General features: G+C 41.7%; 1 protein-coding gene and 1 long non-coding RNA gene across 3 annotated transcripts in view; both read left to right on the top strand.

Moving 5' to 3' along the window:
* LOC118495145 overlaps positions 1–9,851 on the top strand; it is a 19,133-nt gene extending 9,282 nt beyond the window's left edge. The window contains exons 1-3 of one of the 2 annotated variants that reach the window (XR_004897468.1): positions 6,127–6,293; positions 6,339–6,447; positions 9,797–9,851. This is a non-coding gene — a long non-coding RNA (uncharacterized LOC118495145). Of the gene's footprint in view, positions 1–6,126; positions 6,294–6,338; positions 6,448–9,796 lie in introns of those variants that run through there. The other variant, XR_004897469.1, reaches the window with a different exon arrangement.
* The window catches only part of LOC116034886 (NLR family CARD domain-containing protein 3-like), a 972,843-nt gene that overhangs the window by 335,215 nt on the left and 617,992 nt on the right, over positions 1–19,636 (top strand). The window contains exon 8 of the mRNA XM_036001609.1: positions 10,922–11,038. Within this exon, the coding sequence (XP_035857502.1) occupies positions 10,922–11,038 (117 nt within the window). The remainder of the gene's footprint in view (positions 1–10,921; positions 11,039–19,636) is intronic.

Genomic DNA, 19,636 nt, shown 5'->3' with positions numbered 1-19,636 from the left:
ATTCTGCACAAGCCACACACACACACACACACACACACACACACACACACACACACACACACACACACACACACACACACACACACACACACACACACACACAGACACACACACACACACACACACACACACACACACACACACACACACACACACACACACACACACACATAGAGACACACACACACACACACACACACACATAGAGACACACACACACACAGAAACACACACACACACACACACACATAGAGACACACACACACACACACATAGAGACACACACACAGAAACACACACACACAGTTTGATTCAGACTGTGAACTTTGGGTTAGTTTGATGCTGTCCCTCTCTGGGCGTTTCTTCTTGTTTCCTGTTTAAAGATTAATTTCACTTCCCAAAGTTTGTGACGCAGCTTTTTCTCTCCGTGTGAAGCTCAGCTGAAGGTAATTTAACTCGTCTGTAACGTTTAATATATATATATATATATATATATATATATATATATATATATATATATATATATATATATATATAATATAATATACTTTTTAAACCATTTAAATTTCGTTTTGTTTCAGAGAAAGTTGAACATAATGAAAGTGTTTGAACTCATTTCTAAAGGCTGTGTGTGTGTGTGTGTGTGTGTGTGTGTGTGTGTGTGTGTGTGTGTGTGTGTGTGTGTGTGTGTCTCTATGTGTGTGTGTGTGTCAGCTGACACAGGGAAACACACATGAACACACACTAACTGACAGGGCAAGGACACAAAACGATCTGACAACAGACAAGGAAACACAGGAGCTAAATAAACTAGGTAATGAGGAAACACAGGAGCTAAATAAAGTAGGTAACGAGGAAACAGGAGCTAAATAAACTAGGTAACGAGGAAACACAGGAGCTAAATAAACTAGGTAACGAGGAAACACAGGAGCTAAATAAACTAGGTAACGAGGAAACAGGAGCTAAATAAACTAGGTAACGAGGAAACAGGAGCTAAATAAAGTAGGTAACGAGGAAACACAGGAGCTAAATAAACTAGGTAACGAGGAAACACGGGAGCTAAATAAAGTAGGTAACGAGGAAACACGGGAGCTAAATAAAGTAGGTAACGAGGAAACACGGGAGCTAAATAAACTAGGTAACGAGGAAACACAGGAGCTAAATAAACTAGGTAACGAGGAAACACAGGAGCTAAATAAACTAGGTAACGAGGAAACAGGAGCTAAATAAACTAGGTAACGAGGAAACAGGAGCTAAATAAAGTAGGTAACGAGGAAACACGGGAGCTAAATAAAGTAGGTAACGAGGAAACACAGGAGCTAAATAAAGTAGGTAACGAGGAAACACGGGAGCTAAATAAAGTAGGTAACTAGGAAACACAGGAGCTAAATAAAGTAGGTAACGAGGAAACACAGGAGCTAAATAAACTAGGTAACGAGGAAACACAGGAGCTAAATAAAGTAGGTAACGAGGAAACACAGGAGCTAAATAAAGTAGGTAACGAGGAAACACAGGAGCTAAATAAACTAGGTAACGAGGAAACACAGGAGCTAAATAAACTAGGTAACGAGGAAACACGGGAGCTAAATAAAGTAGGTAACGAGGAAACACGGGAGCTAAATAAAGTAGGTAACGAGGAAACACGGGAGCTAAATAAACTAGGTAACGAGGAAACACAGGAGCTAAATAAACTAGGTAACGAGGAAACACAGGAGCTAAATAAACTAGGTAACGAGGAAACAGGAGCTAAATAAACTAGGTAACGAGGAAACAGGAGCTAAATAAAGTAGGTAACGAGGAAACACGGGAGCTAAATAAAGTAGGTAACGAGGAAACACAGGAGCTAAATAAAGTAGGTAACGAGGAAACACAGGAGCTAAATAAAGTAGGTAACGAGGAAACACAGGAGCTAAATAAACTAGGTAACGAGGAAACACAGGAGCTAAATAAAGTAGGTAACGAGGAAACACAGGAGCTAAATAAAGTAGGTAACGAGGAAACACAGGAGCTAAATAAACTAGGTAACGAGGAAACACAGGAGCTAAATAAACTAGGTAACAAGGAAACACAGGAGCTAAATAAAGTAGGTAACGAGGAAAGAAAAGTAACAGAAAGAGAGGTAACTTAACCTCAGACTCAGTTACTATGGTAACTTAACCTCAGAGTCAGTTACTATGGTAACTGAGCCTGTGAACCTAACCTGGTCGGGAGCAGGTTTTCTTCTCTCAGTCTCCTCCCTCTGACACAGCCCTCTCTCATTTCCTCATTCATTCATTCAGTCTGTATCAGGCGCATTTTAGACCAGTTTGTTATCAGCATGAATAAAAATAAATATGTTGGTTTATTAACCGTGTTAGGCAGACTATAAAACGTTTTATTTCTCAAAACATGGCATTTCCTTTTGTCTACAATCCCATTGATGAAGAAGCTGCTTTACTTCACAGAGTTAAACATACGTCGGGAGATGATATTGAGCCCCGACATTTTAATTTTTAGACAACTTCCTATTAGAGCGGTATCGTTTTTCTTCCCAGTCGATCAGTTATGTAGCCTAGACTACATAACCTCATCCTTCCTACTATCACTAACGTCACCCATCTACGCTCTTACATCCCAGCAGATTATTTCTGTCGCATTATGTTTTTTTTGCAAACGGCATTTGTCTTTTTGGTGATGCGGAGCATTGTAGTAAAGCCAATGTAGCAAAGCGCCGTCAGAAGAGTGTGACTCGCTCTGAAACCTGTTTTAAACGTTTTTAAAAGGAGTTCCACAGTATTGCAGGTGAATGATGTAAACCCTTTGATATAAAAGATTATGGATTATAATTCTGATAATGATGGTGCTGCAGCCTCAGAATGGGATTAGTAGGACTAAGACTTTTTCGTCCGCAGGATTGCACCTAAATGAAATAGATTATAGGTTCAATACCACTTCACCAGTAATATTAGGCTATCCTTATGATAAAATATGATATACACTATGATGGAATATATGCATTTACTTTAGCAATTTTCTCCCACGCAAATTGTCTCTCTTTTGCAGCAGCCGCTGTGTTGTTTTTTTTTAACTCTCTGTATGTGCACATGAGTATTTCCGCCGACCCGTTTGTTTGTGGTTGTTACCATGGTGAATCGTAGAATCATGGCTCCATTCATGCTGCCTTTTTATTGTGGTGGTGAACCTACTCTTAACCTGTTAGCGTCAATAAGAACAACAAAGGCACCTGACCAAACGTCCATATTTTACAAGATGGGAGTGAGAATTTGTTGATGTGAGCACACTCTAAATTTTAATAATGAAGAAAGATTATGCTGTTTATTATTTCTTAACCCTTTTTTCTTCAACCCTGACCCTACACATAACTATTACATATGAGGTGTTCGAGTGTAATAACTGTAGGTGCTATGAAAGTTAACTGCGTCCTCCTAACTGGGCCTGCTGTGTGTGTGTGTGTGTGTGTGTGTGTGTCTGTGTGTGTGTGTGTGTGTGTCTGTGTATGTGTGTGTGTGTGTGTGTGTGTGTGTCTGTGTGTGTGTGTGTGTGTGTGTGTGTGTGTGTCTGTGTATGTGTGTGTGTGTGTGTGTGTGTGTGTCTGTGTGTGTGTGTGTGTGTGTGTGTGTGTGTGTGTGTGTGTGTGTGTGTGTGTGTGTGTCTGTGTGTGTGTTCAAGGTTCGGCTTTATTGTCATTATACAACACAATTGTCCAATGAAATGTAATCATCATTTCCAGCTGCTCTGATCAAGATCAGTTACCAGCCAGGCTGCCTCTGTGGACTTTGGGCTAAAATATCGGGAAAAAAAGTCAAAAATTGTCAAAAATTATTCCAAAAAGGCGACTAAAACTCTGAAAAAAGCAACAAAAACCTTAAAAAAGGAACCAAATCTTCTAAAAAGCGCCCCATAAATCCTGCCTATGTCTACGTAGTTTTCTCTCCACGTTAGTTATCTGGACATTAGGACTCAACCATGTGGGGAAAATATCTAATTGTGATGTTTCTGCCCAGTTAGTCTTTGGTCTCTTCAGGGTTAGTTTGTGGCTCTGTGATGTTAAATATAATGTTTCTACTTCACTTCTTATTTCCTGAGAACGTGTGAAGGACTCTTGTGATGAAGATCAGAAAGCTGTCAGCAGCAGTTAGTGTCGGTCGGTCTGTTCACTGACAGGACTGATGTGGAGACAACATGCCAGTGTAGCCAGCTGTGTGTTTTTTTTGCTGCCTCCAGCTTCTTTAGAAACTAAATGTGTTTTCTAGCAAAAACAACGTTCTGTGTGTGTGTCGCGTCAGGTCATGGCAGTTTCTGCGGTGTCGCTATGACGACCAGCCACGCGGTACTAAATCTGCAATGGAAAAAGGAGGACGGGGCACCAGCGGCCGAGCAGAGCCGAGCCGAGTAGAGCTGCTTCTAGCAGTGGGTAAGCACCATAATATGGAACTGGTCACTATGAGCTGGCACTCCTCCAACAGGAAGTAGAGTCCAATCCTAATCAGGACCCTCTACAGTTAGAGGAGGTGTAGACCACACTCTCAGCAATCATTTGGTGCAACAGTGGCGAGAACAAACTTCTGACGTCTAAATTCCTGCATTCAGATATATTAGTATGCACGAATTTAAGTTATAAAATGTTGTAGGTTTCCTCAGGATGAAGCCGTAGCTCGACGCTCTTCTAAATCTCCTCGTCTTAATCCACATTAAAACATCCACAGGACCACACGGTACACTGCATATATCTATATTATTCTTACTACTATTATAATGTCACTGCTACTACGTTGCACATACATCTGTAAATGTTGTTCATACATTGTTCATATTACATAGCCATATTTATTCTGCTCTTATAACACTGCACTATATTTCATGTCCTGCCGATGCACCACCTGTCTATACTTTGTATATCACATTGCACTTTTCTGCTTTTTTTTGCACTTCTGGTTGGATGTAAACTGCATTTTGTTGTCTTTGTACTTGTGCTCTGCACAATGACAATAAAGTTGAATCTAATCTAATTCAGAAACAGCATCTCTGAGCTGGTGATGACATCATGGCGCCCTCTGGTGACATCATCAGGAACTACAAGCAGAGCTCCACAACACATATTCACACATTAAAACATCTTTACAGATTTTATTAGTTTAATTTCTATGTTTTTATCTTACACACTCACCCTACTTTATAAATTACAATTTAATACATTTTATGTATTCATTTTGTAATACTTAATAAACATTTATTTTTTTTAAACAGAATGTATTATTTACTTTAGTATATATTTGTAAAAATGGCAGATACCCCCATTTAGTGTATGTGTTATGTGAGTATAAAGGCACCGTTGGTACAGTGAATATAAACTTTCCACTGAAGAACAGCCGATGGAAATATTGTTATTTGGAGATAACGTTACTGATATTGTGATTTAGTATTATATTATATTAAGTATTGTATATTGTTCCAACTAGTGCAGTTAGGCGTCTGGATGAATGTTGGAGTAAACCAACCAGCCAACGGTCTCATTGTTTTTTTAAAGATTATTTTTTTGGGGCTTTTCCCTTTATTATAGTGAAAGAGGATAGATATGAAAGGGGGAGAGAGATGGGAGGGCGACACGCAGCAAAGGGCAGCAGGTCAGATTTGAACCGGCGCCGCTGCAGGACTCAGCCAACATGCTGCTCTTACTGGGTGAGCTAGAGGCCCCCCCGGTCTCATTGTTTTTAAATGAATTCAGGACAAACATCTTTAAACACCCTGGAGTCTGTGTGTACTCTCAACACGCCATCCTCTGTTATAATCAAAACATTCTTTAGATTTAAAAACAACTCTATTATATTTGTTATTACATGTTAACTGTCAGAAGTTCCATTTATTATTTCCTATATTTGGTAATGCTGCGCCTCTCTGGCCGTTCAGTGGCGGTTCTAGACCATTTCAAATGGAGGGGCCAGGCTGGGGTCACATGTGATTTCAGGGGAACCAAATATATTAATCCCCCCATAGGTTTGGTTCTCCAAAGACTGATAAACATATAACAATAAACACAAGAATACTCAATCTGTGTTAACCTACATTTCATATATCACTGCACATCAATAATATCCCTTTTTGGTGATAAAGATGTATTAAAGTATTTGCCACAGTTAGGGGGGCCAGAGGGGGGGTCGAGGCTTAATATAACGGGGGGACCCTTGCCCCCCCCTCTAGAACCGCCACTGCTCTTGTTTCCTGTTTAAAGTTTACTTTCACTTTCCAGATTTAGTGTCGCAGCTTTTTCTCTCCGTGTGAAGCTCCAGCTGAAGGTAATTTAACTCTAATGTCTGTAACGTTTGACTGGTGAACTCCAGCTGTGGTTAGTTTAGTTTAAGAGCAGAAAGCTGCAGAGAAACCAACACAACTGGACTTGGGATGAATTAAAACTGGAGTCTTATTCACAAAGATCCACCGCCATGTTGTGTGGGTATCTGGCCGAGTTACTGTCTTATAGATCCTTTATTTCTGTCTTATAGATCCTTTATTTCTGTCTTATAGATCCTTTATTTCTGTCTTATAGATCCTGTGTGTGTGTGTGTGTGTGTGTGTGTGTGTGTGTGTGTGTGTGTGTGTGTGTGTGTGTGTGTGAGAAACTGTAAGTTGCTGTTTGATACTTTAACAACACGTTAGTCTTTGGTCTCTTCAGGGTTAGTTTCTGGCTCTGTAAAGTTAAATATAATGTTTCTACTTCTCTTCTTATTTCCTGAGAAAGTTTGGACGACTCTTGTGTTGAAGATAAATCTCCATGTTGTAACATGAACTACTACAGAGGAGGTTTTAAATACTTTGCCAGGTGTTTATACGTCTGTCTGTCACAACCGTGAGGCTGCAGTCAGGAAACTTTACAGCTGTGTAGCTGAGATCTAAATGAAGGCCGAGTTGAAGATGGGGGGGGTCTGAGCAAGGGGGGAGGAAGTAGGAGGGGAGGAAGTAGGAGGGCCAACTTTAAGCCCCTGGCCTGATTTGGCCGGTGTGAATCCATCATAAGATGGCCTCTAGTTATTTCCTTTCTCCTGCTGTCAGAAAACAAACCGTCGTCTCCACCAGCGTAAAGTCAGACACAACAGGACTCTACTGTTTCCTCTGGGACCTTTCAGAATAAAATGTAGTGACCTAAATGCCTCTGTTACTGTTGTAGTGATGTGTGGAGGAGGAGGAGAAGTGTCTTCATGTCCTTAATTTTTATGAACCAGACAGGAATGTTCTGTGCAAAGATGACATTAGTCCTGGAGTCTTTCCAATGTTCCTGTTCTCCCAGAAAGATAATGAATGACAGAGCAGGATGAGCAGAGAGCAGAAATCATTCAGTGAAGAGATTTAGACTTTATTTCCTGCTTGATAGCTTCTAGTTTCTCCAGCATATTGAAATTCTGTGCAATTTCATTACTTCACACCAGTGGTGTAGTGGAGTCACCAATTAGAGAGATTCAGAGTCGAGTCTCGAGTCCCCAGTGTTCGAGTCTGAGTTGAGTCATCAAGGTTGAGTCTGTGTTATATTTCAAGACTACATTTCTCCACTATGGCACCTTTAAAGAGCTGATATAATTATAAAGGAGTGTCTACATTAAACAAAAATGACACCACTGTTATTTTTCCTCTGGAACCTTTCAGAATAAAATGTAGAGACCTAAATGCCTCTGTTACTGTTGTAGTGATGTGTGGAGGAGGAGGAGTGTATTCATGTCCTTAATTTTATAAACAGGAGAGGAATGTTCTGTTGCGTAAAGCAGGGTGAAATTTGCTGTCGCAACATTCCTCGCTAAAGTTGGGATTCATAAAGAATTTCCATGCGTAAAATGTGCCCAGTTTTCCGCAACCTTTTGACCATGCATGTGATCGTGCGTAATGCTCCCAAGGTTTTGTAGACTGTGTTTTAGTGAACTCCGATGGTACCCCCGTTTTCTGAACCCAACCCAGTTTTTGTTTTCCTGAACCCAACAATCCCGTTCTTTCCAAGCCGACCCAGAGCCGGTCGCAGCGCCCGGCTGCTATTTATTATTTCTTCTTTAACTCATCGGCCTTGGCTCATTGTCTGTGAAGAACCAGCCCAGTCTCACGGCAGTTTGTGTAAATGTCACGTTATTTGTATCTATTGATTGATTCACGGGGACGTTTTTCTCGTTTTTTACGTGTCAATGTCACGTTATTTTCTCGGGGAAAGGACACCGGGAGACGGCTGGGAAACGAAGGCAAGGCGGCCCGCTGGGGACGCGCTACAATAACGGGATGGGAAAAGGGTGCCTTACACGCCGGGAGACGGCCGCGGGGGACGGGGGACGTGCCACAATAACACACGGGACAAAAGACGCGATCCCCGGGAAACAAAGGCCCACACGCGGGACGCGATCCCCGATCGCCCAGGTGAAAGTCCTGTGTTGTTTGACCCATCCATCACCCCGACCAACCTCCCTACGTGGATTTTCGGCTTTTTATACTACTCCGTAACATTTTCGTGTTGTGGACACGAAATATGCTTCCCATTAAAATACACAAATAAACTCCACATTTTCGTGCTGTCCACCACGTAAAAACGAGAAAAACGTCCCCGTGAACATGAATCAATAGATTCAAATAACGTGACATTTACACGAACTGCCGTGAGACCGGGCTGGAAGAACATAAAAAATAACTTATTTTCAATGACTGCACACGGTACACCCCCCCCCCCACACACACACATAACTATTACATATGAGGTGTTCAGGTCTACTGGACCCCAGTGTAACTGTACTATGAAACTTAACTGTGTCCTCCTCCTAACTGGGCCTGCTGTGTGTGTGTGTGTGTGTGTGTGTGTGTGTGTGTGTGTGTGTGTGTGTGTCTGTGTGAATGTTGTCTGTCTGAACCTGCTATTCCCACACAAAGTTAAAAAAATGTTACATTTCAATCACTTTCACCTGTTCTGATTAAGTTCTAAGAAATAAGCACCAATAATGATCAAACATCTTGTTTCTATTTTTTACCTTTTTTATATTTGAATTTCCTTGTTTTCTCACAAAAAACGAAAATGATCATATGATCATTAATGTGATCTCACAGGGGTAAATAATAAATCTGTTAAGTATTAAGGCTGTGTAACAAACATATGAACACCACACAAGGGTTAAGGCCTCCAAACAGGATTTAGTTTGGATGTTCTACCTCTGTTAGGAGCACCTCCATCTCACAATCACTGAATCAGGTTTTTTCCCCATTCTTCCGTTTCATGATTGGTCATCAAGGGCTTCTATACAAGGCTGCTATATTCATTGATTGATTAACATGGACCTTATTAGGACAAATATGGGAGGACCTTGGGAGGGGCGTGAGGCTCGTGCACGACCGCATAAGGTAACGCACGTCCATATTTATAACAATATGGGAGGACCGCATGAGTCATATCCGCAAGGTGTTATAAACCAGAATTTTGTTCTTGCGTACTAAAATTCTGACTTTTTGGCGCACAAAATCTTTCAGAATAGAATCTACACACAGTTTTATAAATGAGGCCCCAGGATAAAATGACAGGAGGATGCCCAGGACAGAAAGGTGAGATTGATTGTCATAATGGAGTCTTGTCTCCATTAGAGGACAGAAAGATGACATTAGTCCTGGAGTCTTTCCAATGTTCCTGTTCTCCCAGAAAGATAATGAATGACAGAGCAGGATGAGCAGAGAGCAGAAATCATTCAGTCAAGAGATTCAGACTTTATTTCCTGCTTGATAGCTTCTAGTTTCTCCAGCAGCTTCTCTTACTGGAGATTAAAAAGTGGTCTTCCTCTCTTTCTAACAGGACCCATCAGAGACCAGACCCTGCTGAACCTGAACCTGAACCTGAACCCAGCTGTCCATGAAAACTAACCGGTCCATGGAGCCACCGCTACTTTAAAAAAAGACCTGTAAGGGAGCGGATAATAGAAATGGAGGAGAGGCTACTTGAAATGGAGGAGAGAGGATTGATGGAGAGACTTGAATGGCAGAAGGAGCGAATTGCAATGGAAAGTGAAATTGAAATGTTAAGAAGAAGATTGAGGTGAGTTGTGAACATCCAGCAAACTGGAACGAGTCTCATTGGATGGAACTACGTCCCGTCTGGGTTGTTTTTTGTTTTTTTTTGTAATTTTGTGGAAAGAAATTATTGTAGTTGATGACTGAAATGAGAATATTTTGTAAAATGATTTACTGTCTCACACAAAATATCTTTCTGTTTAGACAACATTTTGAAATATTATATTTAGATTTTAAATTCTGATTTCAAAAGATATTTTTATTGAGTTTTGGACAGAAAGTAAAGCATTATTGGCATTTAATTGTTAATAATTAGGCCTACAGACATATTCATATTAATATTATATTTTATGCACGGAGACTTTAACTGAACATGTGACCCTGAATAAATGTGTTTTTCTATCAGGACCCAGCAGAGACCAGAGTCTCCTGAACCTGAACCTGAACCTGAACCTGAACCTGAACCTGAACCTGAATCCAGCTGTGTGTCCTTTAAGAGCGACCGGTCACAGGGACGCTTTATTCATTTTAAAGGAGATCAACCCTCTGCTGAAAAGAGGTAAGCTGTTAATATTATAATATTGCTGAATCATGTTTTAACTTTTATGTATCTAGAGAAGTTTTAAGTTTATTTTCAGCATCTTTCTTCTTCACATATATTTATATTCTCACATCTGAAAGTTGTCCAGTTAAACCAGTCTTCAACTCTTGACTTTAGGTAAATATTGGATCTGGTTTGGTCCAATATATTCTCTGGTGTTTTAACTTTTTAACCCAGTTTTTTGTGTAGTTTAATGAACTTCTCTGTGTTAATCTTGTTTTAGTTGCTGCTTGTATCTCCAGCAGTTTTTGTTTCTGAATAATAAAAAGTGAATTTCCATCCCTGTTGGTCTTACTCTCTGTGTAACAGGATCCATCACAGACCAGACTCTGCTGAACCTGAACCCAGCTGTGTGTCCTTCAAGAGTGACTGGTCATATGATCGCCTCCTTGACTTTAAAGGTCAACAACCCTCTGCTGAAATGAGGTAAGCTGTTAATAATATTATAATATTGCTGATTCGTGTTTCAACTTGTATGTATCCAGAGAAGTTTTTAAATTTATTTTCAGCATCTTTCTTCTTCACATATATTTATATTCTCTCATCTGAAAGCTGTCCAGTAGACCAGTCTTCAACTGTAGATCTCAATGTAATATTGGACCTGGTTTGGTCCAATATTATCTGGTCTTTTAGCCCCATTAAAAAGCATTTTAAATCTCCCATAGCCATAGGGTAGGCTAAAAATCATGAATGGCAAAATTCTTCCCAAATGTTCTTCTCCAACTGGGAATACCAGGGTGATGGTTGGGATGGATGCCCCTCAGAGTGCCCCTTCCAGGGTAACTTCATCTGCACATCCCCCTGGAGAACCAGCGACCCTTGGTAAGTGTTTGTGTCACCTGGGTCAGGACAACATTTACCATGAGAAGACTTCTGCCATTTGAGTCTGGACACCTCCAGGACAGTTCTCAGTGAGTGGGTTCATGACCAGACCCCCCCCCCCTTGACTTTTTACTGTATATACCAGAATCAACCATTTTCCTTTTGTAGGCATGAAATTATTGTATTTTTTCCAGTTATATTATGGAGCCGTGTGTGTGTGTGTGTGTGTGTGTGTGTGTGTGTCAGTGTGTGAGAGAGAGTTTGTGTAAATGTAAGCAAGCACTGATCATTTTAGGGGTGAAAAAGGGCATCTTTTGAAGGATGCATTTCATGTTTTTATTCAAGCACCTCTTCAAAGACACATGAAATGCATCCTTCAAAAGATGCCCTTTTTTCACCCCTAAAATGATCAGTGCTTGCTTACATTTACACAAACTCTTTCTCACACACTGACACGCACACACACACACACACACACACACACACACACACACACACAGCTCCATAATATAACTGGCATAAATACAATAATTTCATGCCTACAAAGGGAAAATGGTTGATTCTGGTGGAATACAGTAAAAATATCAAATATCACCACTTTTGTTCAAAATGAAATGCTATGTAAAAAATACTAATGCAATCAAATTAATTTTTTTTCTAATCTTTGACATATCCAAGACTCTAATCTCCACCAAAGCCCCATCTCCATATTATTCATTATATGGAAAAAAAAAAATTTTTTTTTGAATAAATAATGAAATACTTCAAATAAATAAACTTGCATTTAAAGGGTTAAAATCCTGAAAATGATTGAATGTTTGGTAGTTTTGAGCAAAGTAGAAGTTGTTTAAGCAGAAAACAATATTGATGATTTAATAGCAGTTTTTGTGTGCGTGTACATTTTTGCCACGAAGGTGTCCAGAGGGTACAAAATGAATCAATCAAGTATAAAAAAACATGTAAGAGTGAAAAACACTGGATTTAAAAATTATCACAAAATGAAAAAAAAAAAATGATACAAAAATGCCTGAAGAGGGCATGAGGGTTAATTCTTAGTTCTTTCTGTTGATTCACAGTGGGGTCAGCAGTACCACCAACACTTTCATGTCAGGGGAAACCATCTGATTCAATGTTGTAATCAACACTTTAAGTCACAGGAAATTACCTTGTGTTTGTCTCTGTGTGGACAGACATGATGTGAGCTAATTCTTCCTGATTCCTCCACAGAGTGGACCAGGAGAGCTCAGAGGTTCCCAGTGGTCAGTCTGCCCAGCAGCATCAAACACACCTGGACTCCATATTTATGGTCTGTACATGTACAACAACTACTTTTACATCTATTATGTTCACAATCATCTCCATGCTGCACTTTTCAGACCAGTCTGTACAACAAGTAGCCTATCTGATGTTTGCTTTAATGATTTCAGTTTGATTGTGTCATTCATATAATCTTCTGTTCCAGCTGCTGGAGGAGAACATCGGCACTTTTGTGAAGAACGAGCTGAAGAAGATCCAGAAGGTTCTGAGTCCAGATTACCCAGAATGCTCAGAGAGTCAGAGGGAGAATGAGGATGAAGAGCAGAGGAGCAGCAGAGAGGCATTTCTGAAGATCACACTGCACTTCCTGAGGAGAATGAAGCAGGACGAGCTGGCTGACCGTCTGCAGAGCAGTAAGAGGATTTCTCTAAAGATTTAACTTGCTGGACTAATGGGACGTTTACTAATGTCTCCAGAGAAGGGTTAAAATATGTTTCTGTTTTCTTTACAAAATTTCTTAATGAGCTTTTTTATTATGTATTCATTCAGGAAGTTCTGCTGGAGTGTGTAAACGTAAACTCAAGACTAACCTGAACAACAAGTTCCAGTGTGTGTTTGAGGGGATTGCTAAAGCAGGAAACCCAACCCTTCTGAATCAGATGTTCACAGAGATCTACATCATGGAGGGAGGGACTGCAGAGGTCAATGATGAACATGAGGTCAGACAGATTGAAATAGCATCCAGGAAACCAAACAGACCAGAAACAACAATCAGACGAGAAGACATCTTTAAAGCCCCACCTGGAAGAGATGAACCAATCAGAACAGTGATGACTAAGGGAGTGGCTGGCATCGGGAAAACAGTCTTAACACAGAAGTTCACTCTGGACTGGGCTGAAGGCAAAGCCAACCAGGACATCCAGTTCATATTTCCATTCACTTTCAGAGAGCTGAACATGGTGAAAGAGAAAAGGTACAGCTTGGTGGAACTTGTTGATCACTTCTTCAGTGAAACCAAAGAAGCAGGAATCTGCAGGTTTGAAGAGTTCCAGGTTGTGTTCATTTTTGACGGTCTGGATGAGTGTCGACTTCCTCTGGACTTCCTCAACACTGAGATCCTGACTGATGTTACAGAGTCCGCCTCAGTGGGTGTGCTGCTGACAAACCTCATCAGAGGGAATCTGCTTCCCTCTGCTCGCCTCTGGATAACCACACGGCCTGCAGCAGCCAATCAGATCCCTGCTGAGTGTGTTCACATGGTGACCGAGGTCAGAGGGTTCACTGATGGCCAGAAGGAGGACTACTTCAGTAAGAGATACAGAGACAAGAAGCAGGAAAGCAGAATCATCTCCCACATCAAGACATCACGAAGCCTCCACATCATGTGCCACATCCCAGTCTTCTGCTGGATCACAGCTACAGTTCTGGAGGACGTGTTGAAGACCAGAGGGGGAGGAGAGCTGCCCAAGACCCTGACTGAGATGTACATCCACTTCCTTGTGGTTCAGTCCAAACAGAAGAACATCAAATACGATGGAGGAGCTGGGACCGATTCAAACTGGAATGAAGAGACAAAGAAGATGATCGAGTCTCTGGGGAAACTGGCTTTTGAGCAGCTGCAGAAAGGCAACCTGATCTTCTATGAATCAGACCTGACAGAGTGTGGCATCGATATCAGATCAGCCTCAGTGTACTCAGGAGTGTTCACACAGATCTTTAAAGAGGAGAGAGGACTGTACCAGGACAAGGTGTTCTGCTTCGTCCATCTGAGTGTTCAGGAGTTTCTGGCTGCTCTTCATGTCCATCTGACATTCATCAACTCTGGAGTCAATCTGCTGACAGAAGAACAAACAACCTCTCGGTGGTCTGAAGTGTTCAGAGACAAATCAACACGTTTCTACCAGAGTGCTGTGGACGAAGCCTTACAGAGTCCAAATGGACACCTGGACTTGTTCCTTCGCTTCCTCCTGGGTCTTTCTCTGCAGACCAATCAGAATCTCCTACGAGGCCTGATGACACAGACAGGAAGTAGCTCACAGACCAATCAGAAAACAGTCAAGTACATCAAGACGAAGATCAGTGAGAATCTGTCTGCAGAGAGAAGCATCAATCTGTTCCACTGTCTGAATGAACTGAATGATCGTTCTCTAGTGGAGGAGATCCAACAGTACCTGAGATCAGGAAGTCTCTCCACAGATAAACTGTCTCCTGCTCAGTGGTCAGCTCTGGTCTTCATCTTACTGTCATCAGAAAAAGATCTGGACGTGTTTGACCTGAAGAAATACTCTGCTTCAGAGAAGACTCTTCTGAGGCTGCTGCCAGTGGTCAAAGCCTCCAACAAAGCTCTGTAAGTGTGATTTATTCATCAATAAATACTCTGATATCTTTGAACAGGAGTTAAATATAAATAACTTGTTTCCTTCCTGTTGTCTCTCCAGACTGAGAGGCTGTAACCTGTCAGAGAGAAGCTGTGAAGCTCTGTCCTCAGTTCTCAGCTCCCAGTCCTCTAGTCTGAGAGAGCTGGACCTGAGCAACAACAATCTGCAGGATTCAGGAGTGAAGCTGATCTCTGTTGGACTGAAGAGTCCACACTGCACACTGGAGACTCTCAGGTCAGATCAAGAACAATAATCTTTGAAAACACAGTATTTTATTCTGATTTAGAATCACTTCATAATCAATGAAATATGAACTGTAGCTGAGATACACAAATAATTTATATTTTAATATCATGTGACTTTGATTACTGGACGTTTGTTTATTCCTGATTATACAACAAGTTGATCCGACCAGAAAACCTGATTGGTCAGCTAGACATTTAGAACGTACTCAAATCAGCATGACAGCACACCCAGAGCCATTGGAGGACACCTCGCACATCACATAAAGTATTACTCCTCCATTTCCATGGCAACATTGTAACTTCCAGGTCTGAATCAAAAACAGTAACGTTAGCCTACAGCATTGATACAATGGATCGTTTTGTTGATAATTTTGATTTATATGGAGGACTTAGTTTTGATGAATGGTTGGAAGACGATGAGAAGTGAATTATTGGATGAAACAACATTTTTACAACAATCTGGAGTTAACTGTTACTGGAATAGTTTGGATAACATCAGCTGTTTGGATCCCATCAGCTGTTGGATCACATCAGCTGTTGGATCACATCAGCTGTTGGATCACATCAGCTGTTTGGATCACATCAGCTGTTTGGATCACATCAGCTGTTTGGATCACATCAGCTGTTTGGATCACATCAGCTGTTGGATCACATCAGCTGTTTGAATAACATCAGCTGTGCCACTGACGCGTCAATAATGAAGTTTGCGGACGTATAGTAGCAAAAAAAAAATGTTTATTAGATATTTTAGTTATAACCAGATAAAGTTAGCCAAGCAGTTTGGTGTTTATATGTGCGGTAGTTATTACGTTTTAGAAAATTCCACGATCACTACCATTACAAAGCTAACATTAGCTTAAGATCTGAATGGCTGACTAACGTTTAACAGGGAGGGACTACAAATGATTTCTGTTGCTTTTCTTTATTTTTAGAGTTAATTGCCCCACAATATGAACACAGTTTGATTATAATTTTTACTTAATTGGTAACCATTAATCGCTTTATTACACGAGAGGGTTTGATTTAACGTCATGTTATCACTTCAGTCATGCTTAGCTGCTTCAATGTCGTGCCAATAATGACGTTAAATCAAACCCTCTCGTGTAATATTGCTTAGTTCTGTTACGATTAATTATCATGTTTCAGACTTGTTTAGAGTAGAGCAGCAGATATTTAAACATGCTGAGAAGGGATTTCATATACTGTATGTACATTTCTCTAAACTTTAAGCTTTATTAAATTTAAACCACCCCTCTCATGTCAGGATTTAAAATTTAGCAATTTGGAAACCTTTAAATGTTTCCAAAGCATTTTCTAAAAAGCACAAAGTATGAACTATGGCTATGGCATTTTTTTTAAAAAGTATGTGAATTTGAATACTGGATGTCTTTTTATTCCTCATTCAGTCACAATTAGTTATCATGTTTCCAACTTGTTTAGAAAATGGATTTTATATTCTTTAACACCAAAAGTCTGGAGACTCTCAGGTCAGGATTCATTAACCCATTCAACTGATGACCATTTAACTTTAGTTGATGAAACAGCTGCTTTGTGTCTGTTGATACGATAAACTTGGGCAGTAGTTATTAATTATATAATTATTAATTTCTAGACTCAGAGTTACTTTCCATGAGGATTTTTCATTGTTTACTTTTGTTGTTAAATAATTAAATAGAACAGTTCATCTTAATGGTGTATTCTAAATCTGGACCAAAATGTACCTGGACAACAAACATAAAACTAATACATGGCTCCACGTGTTGACAGAGGGTTCCTGTGTGTTGTTCTGTGTGTTTGCAGTCTGTCAGGCTGTCTGATCTCAGAGGAAGGCTGTTCTTCTCTGGTCTCAGCTCTGAGCTCCAACCCCTCCCATCTGAGAGAGCTGGACCTGAGCTACAATCATCCAGGAGACTCAGGAGTGAAGCTACTGTCAGCAGGACTGGAGGCTCCACTCTGGAGACTGGAGACTCTCAGGTACAAACACTGATGAACAAAAAGGAGATATTTGTGTAGGAAGTTGTAAAGGAGAACATCTCCAGGAACTAAAATCATAACTCCCTCTTGTTAATAATTGATGTAGTTTGGACAGATATCTGTATGTTAAAGGAACTGTCCGTGTTTTGAAGAAACATCCTTTTTATGTGTGAAGAGTGTGTGGATGAAGCATTAATTTACTCTTTTGGCAGACTCGTTAGCTAGAGGTTTAAAATGTCAGTTGCCAGTGCTGCATGGCTCATGTGCTCGATCAGAGACGCACACTGACATCTTGACCAATTATTGTACAAAGTTCCTCTTGTGCTGGGAGAGTACCGACTCTAAGGTTAAAAAGTCCCTCAAAACGCTCTTTCCTAGTCCCTGCGGGACAAACACAATATATGTGTGTGTTAGAGTGATGTAATTGTGATGTAATTGTAATTGTAATTGTAATTGATGTTTCTCTACAGAGAAAGGTCCATTGTTGCACCAAATGCTTGCCCTTGGGGGAATTGTTGGGTCTTTGTAAATGATAGTGTGGCAGTGGCACAGACAGCCGTAATCCTGTACGCACTGTTGTGTAACAGTGCGTACTAATGCACTGAGTTTAGCCGGATACTCGGCTGAAACGAGTATCCGGTACGGATAAAGCACTTTTGCCGAGTATGAGTATTATACGAGTAATACGAGTCAATATCTGTGCTCGGATTGAATAAAAATCGTTGACTAGCGGACTGTGTCTGCGTTCTGTGATAGGCTAGTCGTCACAGCGCCCCTCCCCTACACACATACAGATGTATTGTGTTGCTGTGTCCCGCTCTGCTCACTCACACAGAACAGCTCTCTCTCTCTCTGTCTCTCCCTCAGTCACTCAGGTCCGCGGGTCTTTTCCGTTAACGTTTAGGGTTTTTTCCAAGTGTATCTCGCTGCAGTCTGTGAGAAGGCCGGGCTTGACATTTTAGGCTTGAAGTTGGTGATCTGCCTAAGTCCGACTGTCTGGAAAGGACTTAGGCAGATCACCAACTTCAAGCCTAAAACCCCCCACTCCTTCAATGACCGACACCTAGCCAACGACCTGAACGAGTTCTACTGCCGATTTGAAAGACAAAAGGACAGTCCTGACACCATCCCCCACGACACCTCCCTACAGCTACAGCCACTGTGCATCACCTCCACCTCGCCCACCTCAGCAGGGTCCTGGGCCCCCTCACCAATGCCCTCCTTAAAGGTCCCCTCCACCTCCACCCCCCCTCCCACCTCAGTGATGACCCTCTCCATTCACGAGAGGGACGTCAACAGACTGTTCAGGAGACAGAATCCCAGGAAAGCTGCTGGACCGGATGCTGTCTCCCCATCCAGCTTGAAGCACTGCGCTGACCAGCTGTCTCCAGTGTTCACAGACATTTTTAACACCTCACTGGAGACATGTCACGTGCCAGCCTGCTTCAAGACCTCAACCATAATCCCTGTCCCCAAGAAGCCAAGGACCACAGGACTTAATGACTTCAGACCCGTCGCCCTGACCTCTGTGGTTATGAAGTCCTTTGAGCGCCTTGTGCTTTCACACCTCAAAGCCATCACCGACCCCCTCCTGGACCCCCTGCAGTTTGCCTACAGAGCCAATAGGTCTGTAGACGATGCAATCAACCTGGCCCTCCACTACATCCTCCGGCACCTGGACTCCGCAGGAACCTACGCCAGGATCCTGTTTGTGGACTTCAGCTCTGCCTTCAATACCATCATCCTGGCTCTGCTTCAGGAGAAACTCTCCCAGCTTGGTGTGCCTGACTCCACCTGCAGGTGGATCACTGACTTCCTGTCTGACAGGAAGCAGCATGTGAAGCTGGGGAAACACGTCTCCGACTCACAGACCATCAGCACCGGATCCCCCCAGGGCTGCGTTCTTTCTCCTCTGCTCTTCTCCCTGTACACCAACAGCTGCACCTCCAGTCACCAGTCCGTCAAGCTTCTGAAGTTTGCGGACGACACCTCCCTCACCGGACTCATCTCTGATGGAGACGAGTCCGCCTACAGGTGGGAGGCTGACCACCTGGTGACCTGGTGCAAGCAAAACAATCTAGAGCTCAACGCTCTAAAGACAGTGGAGATGGTTGTGGACTTCAGAAAGAACCCAGCCCCACCTGCCCCCATCACCCTCTGTGGCTCCACAATCGACACTGTGGAGTCTTTCCGCTTTCTGGGAACTACCATCTCCCAGGACCTTAAGTGGGAGCTGAACATCAGCTCCCTCGTCAAGAAAGCACAACAGAGGATGTACTTCCTGCGGCAGCTGAAGAAATTCAACCTGCCAAAGACAATGATGGTGCACTTCTACACAGCCATCATTG

This window comes from Sander lucioperca, chromosome 5 (assembly GCF_008315115.2).
Source record: "Sander lucioperca isolate FBNREF2018 chromosome 5, SLUC_FBN_1.2, whole genome shotgun sequence".
Taxonomy (NCBI): domain Eukaryota; kingdom Metazoa; phylum Chordata; class Actinopteri; order Perciformes; family Percidae; genus Sander; species Sander lucioperca.
The sequence above is the reverse complement of the archived record's forward strand: the minus strand, read 5'-3'. Positions and strand labels throughout refer to the sequence as shown.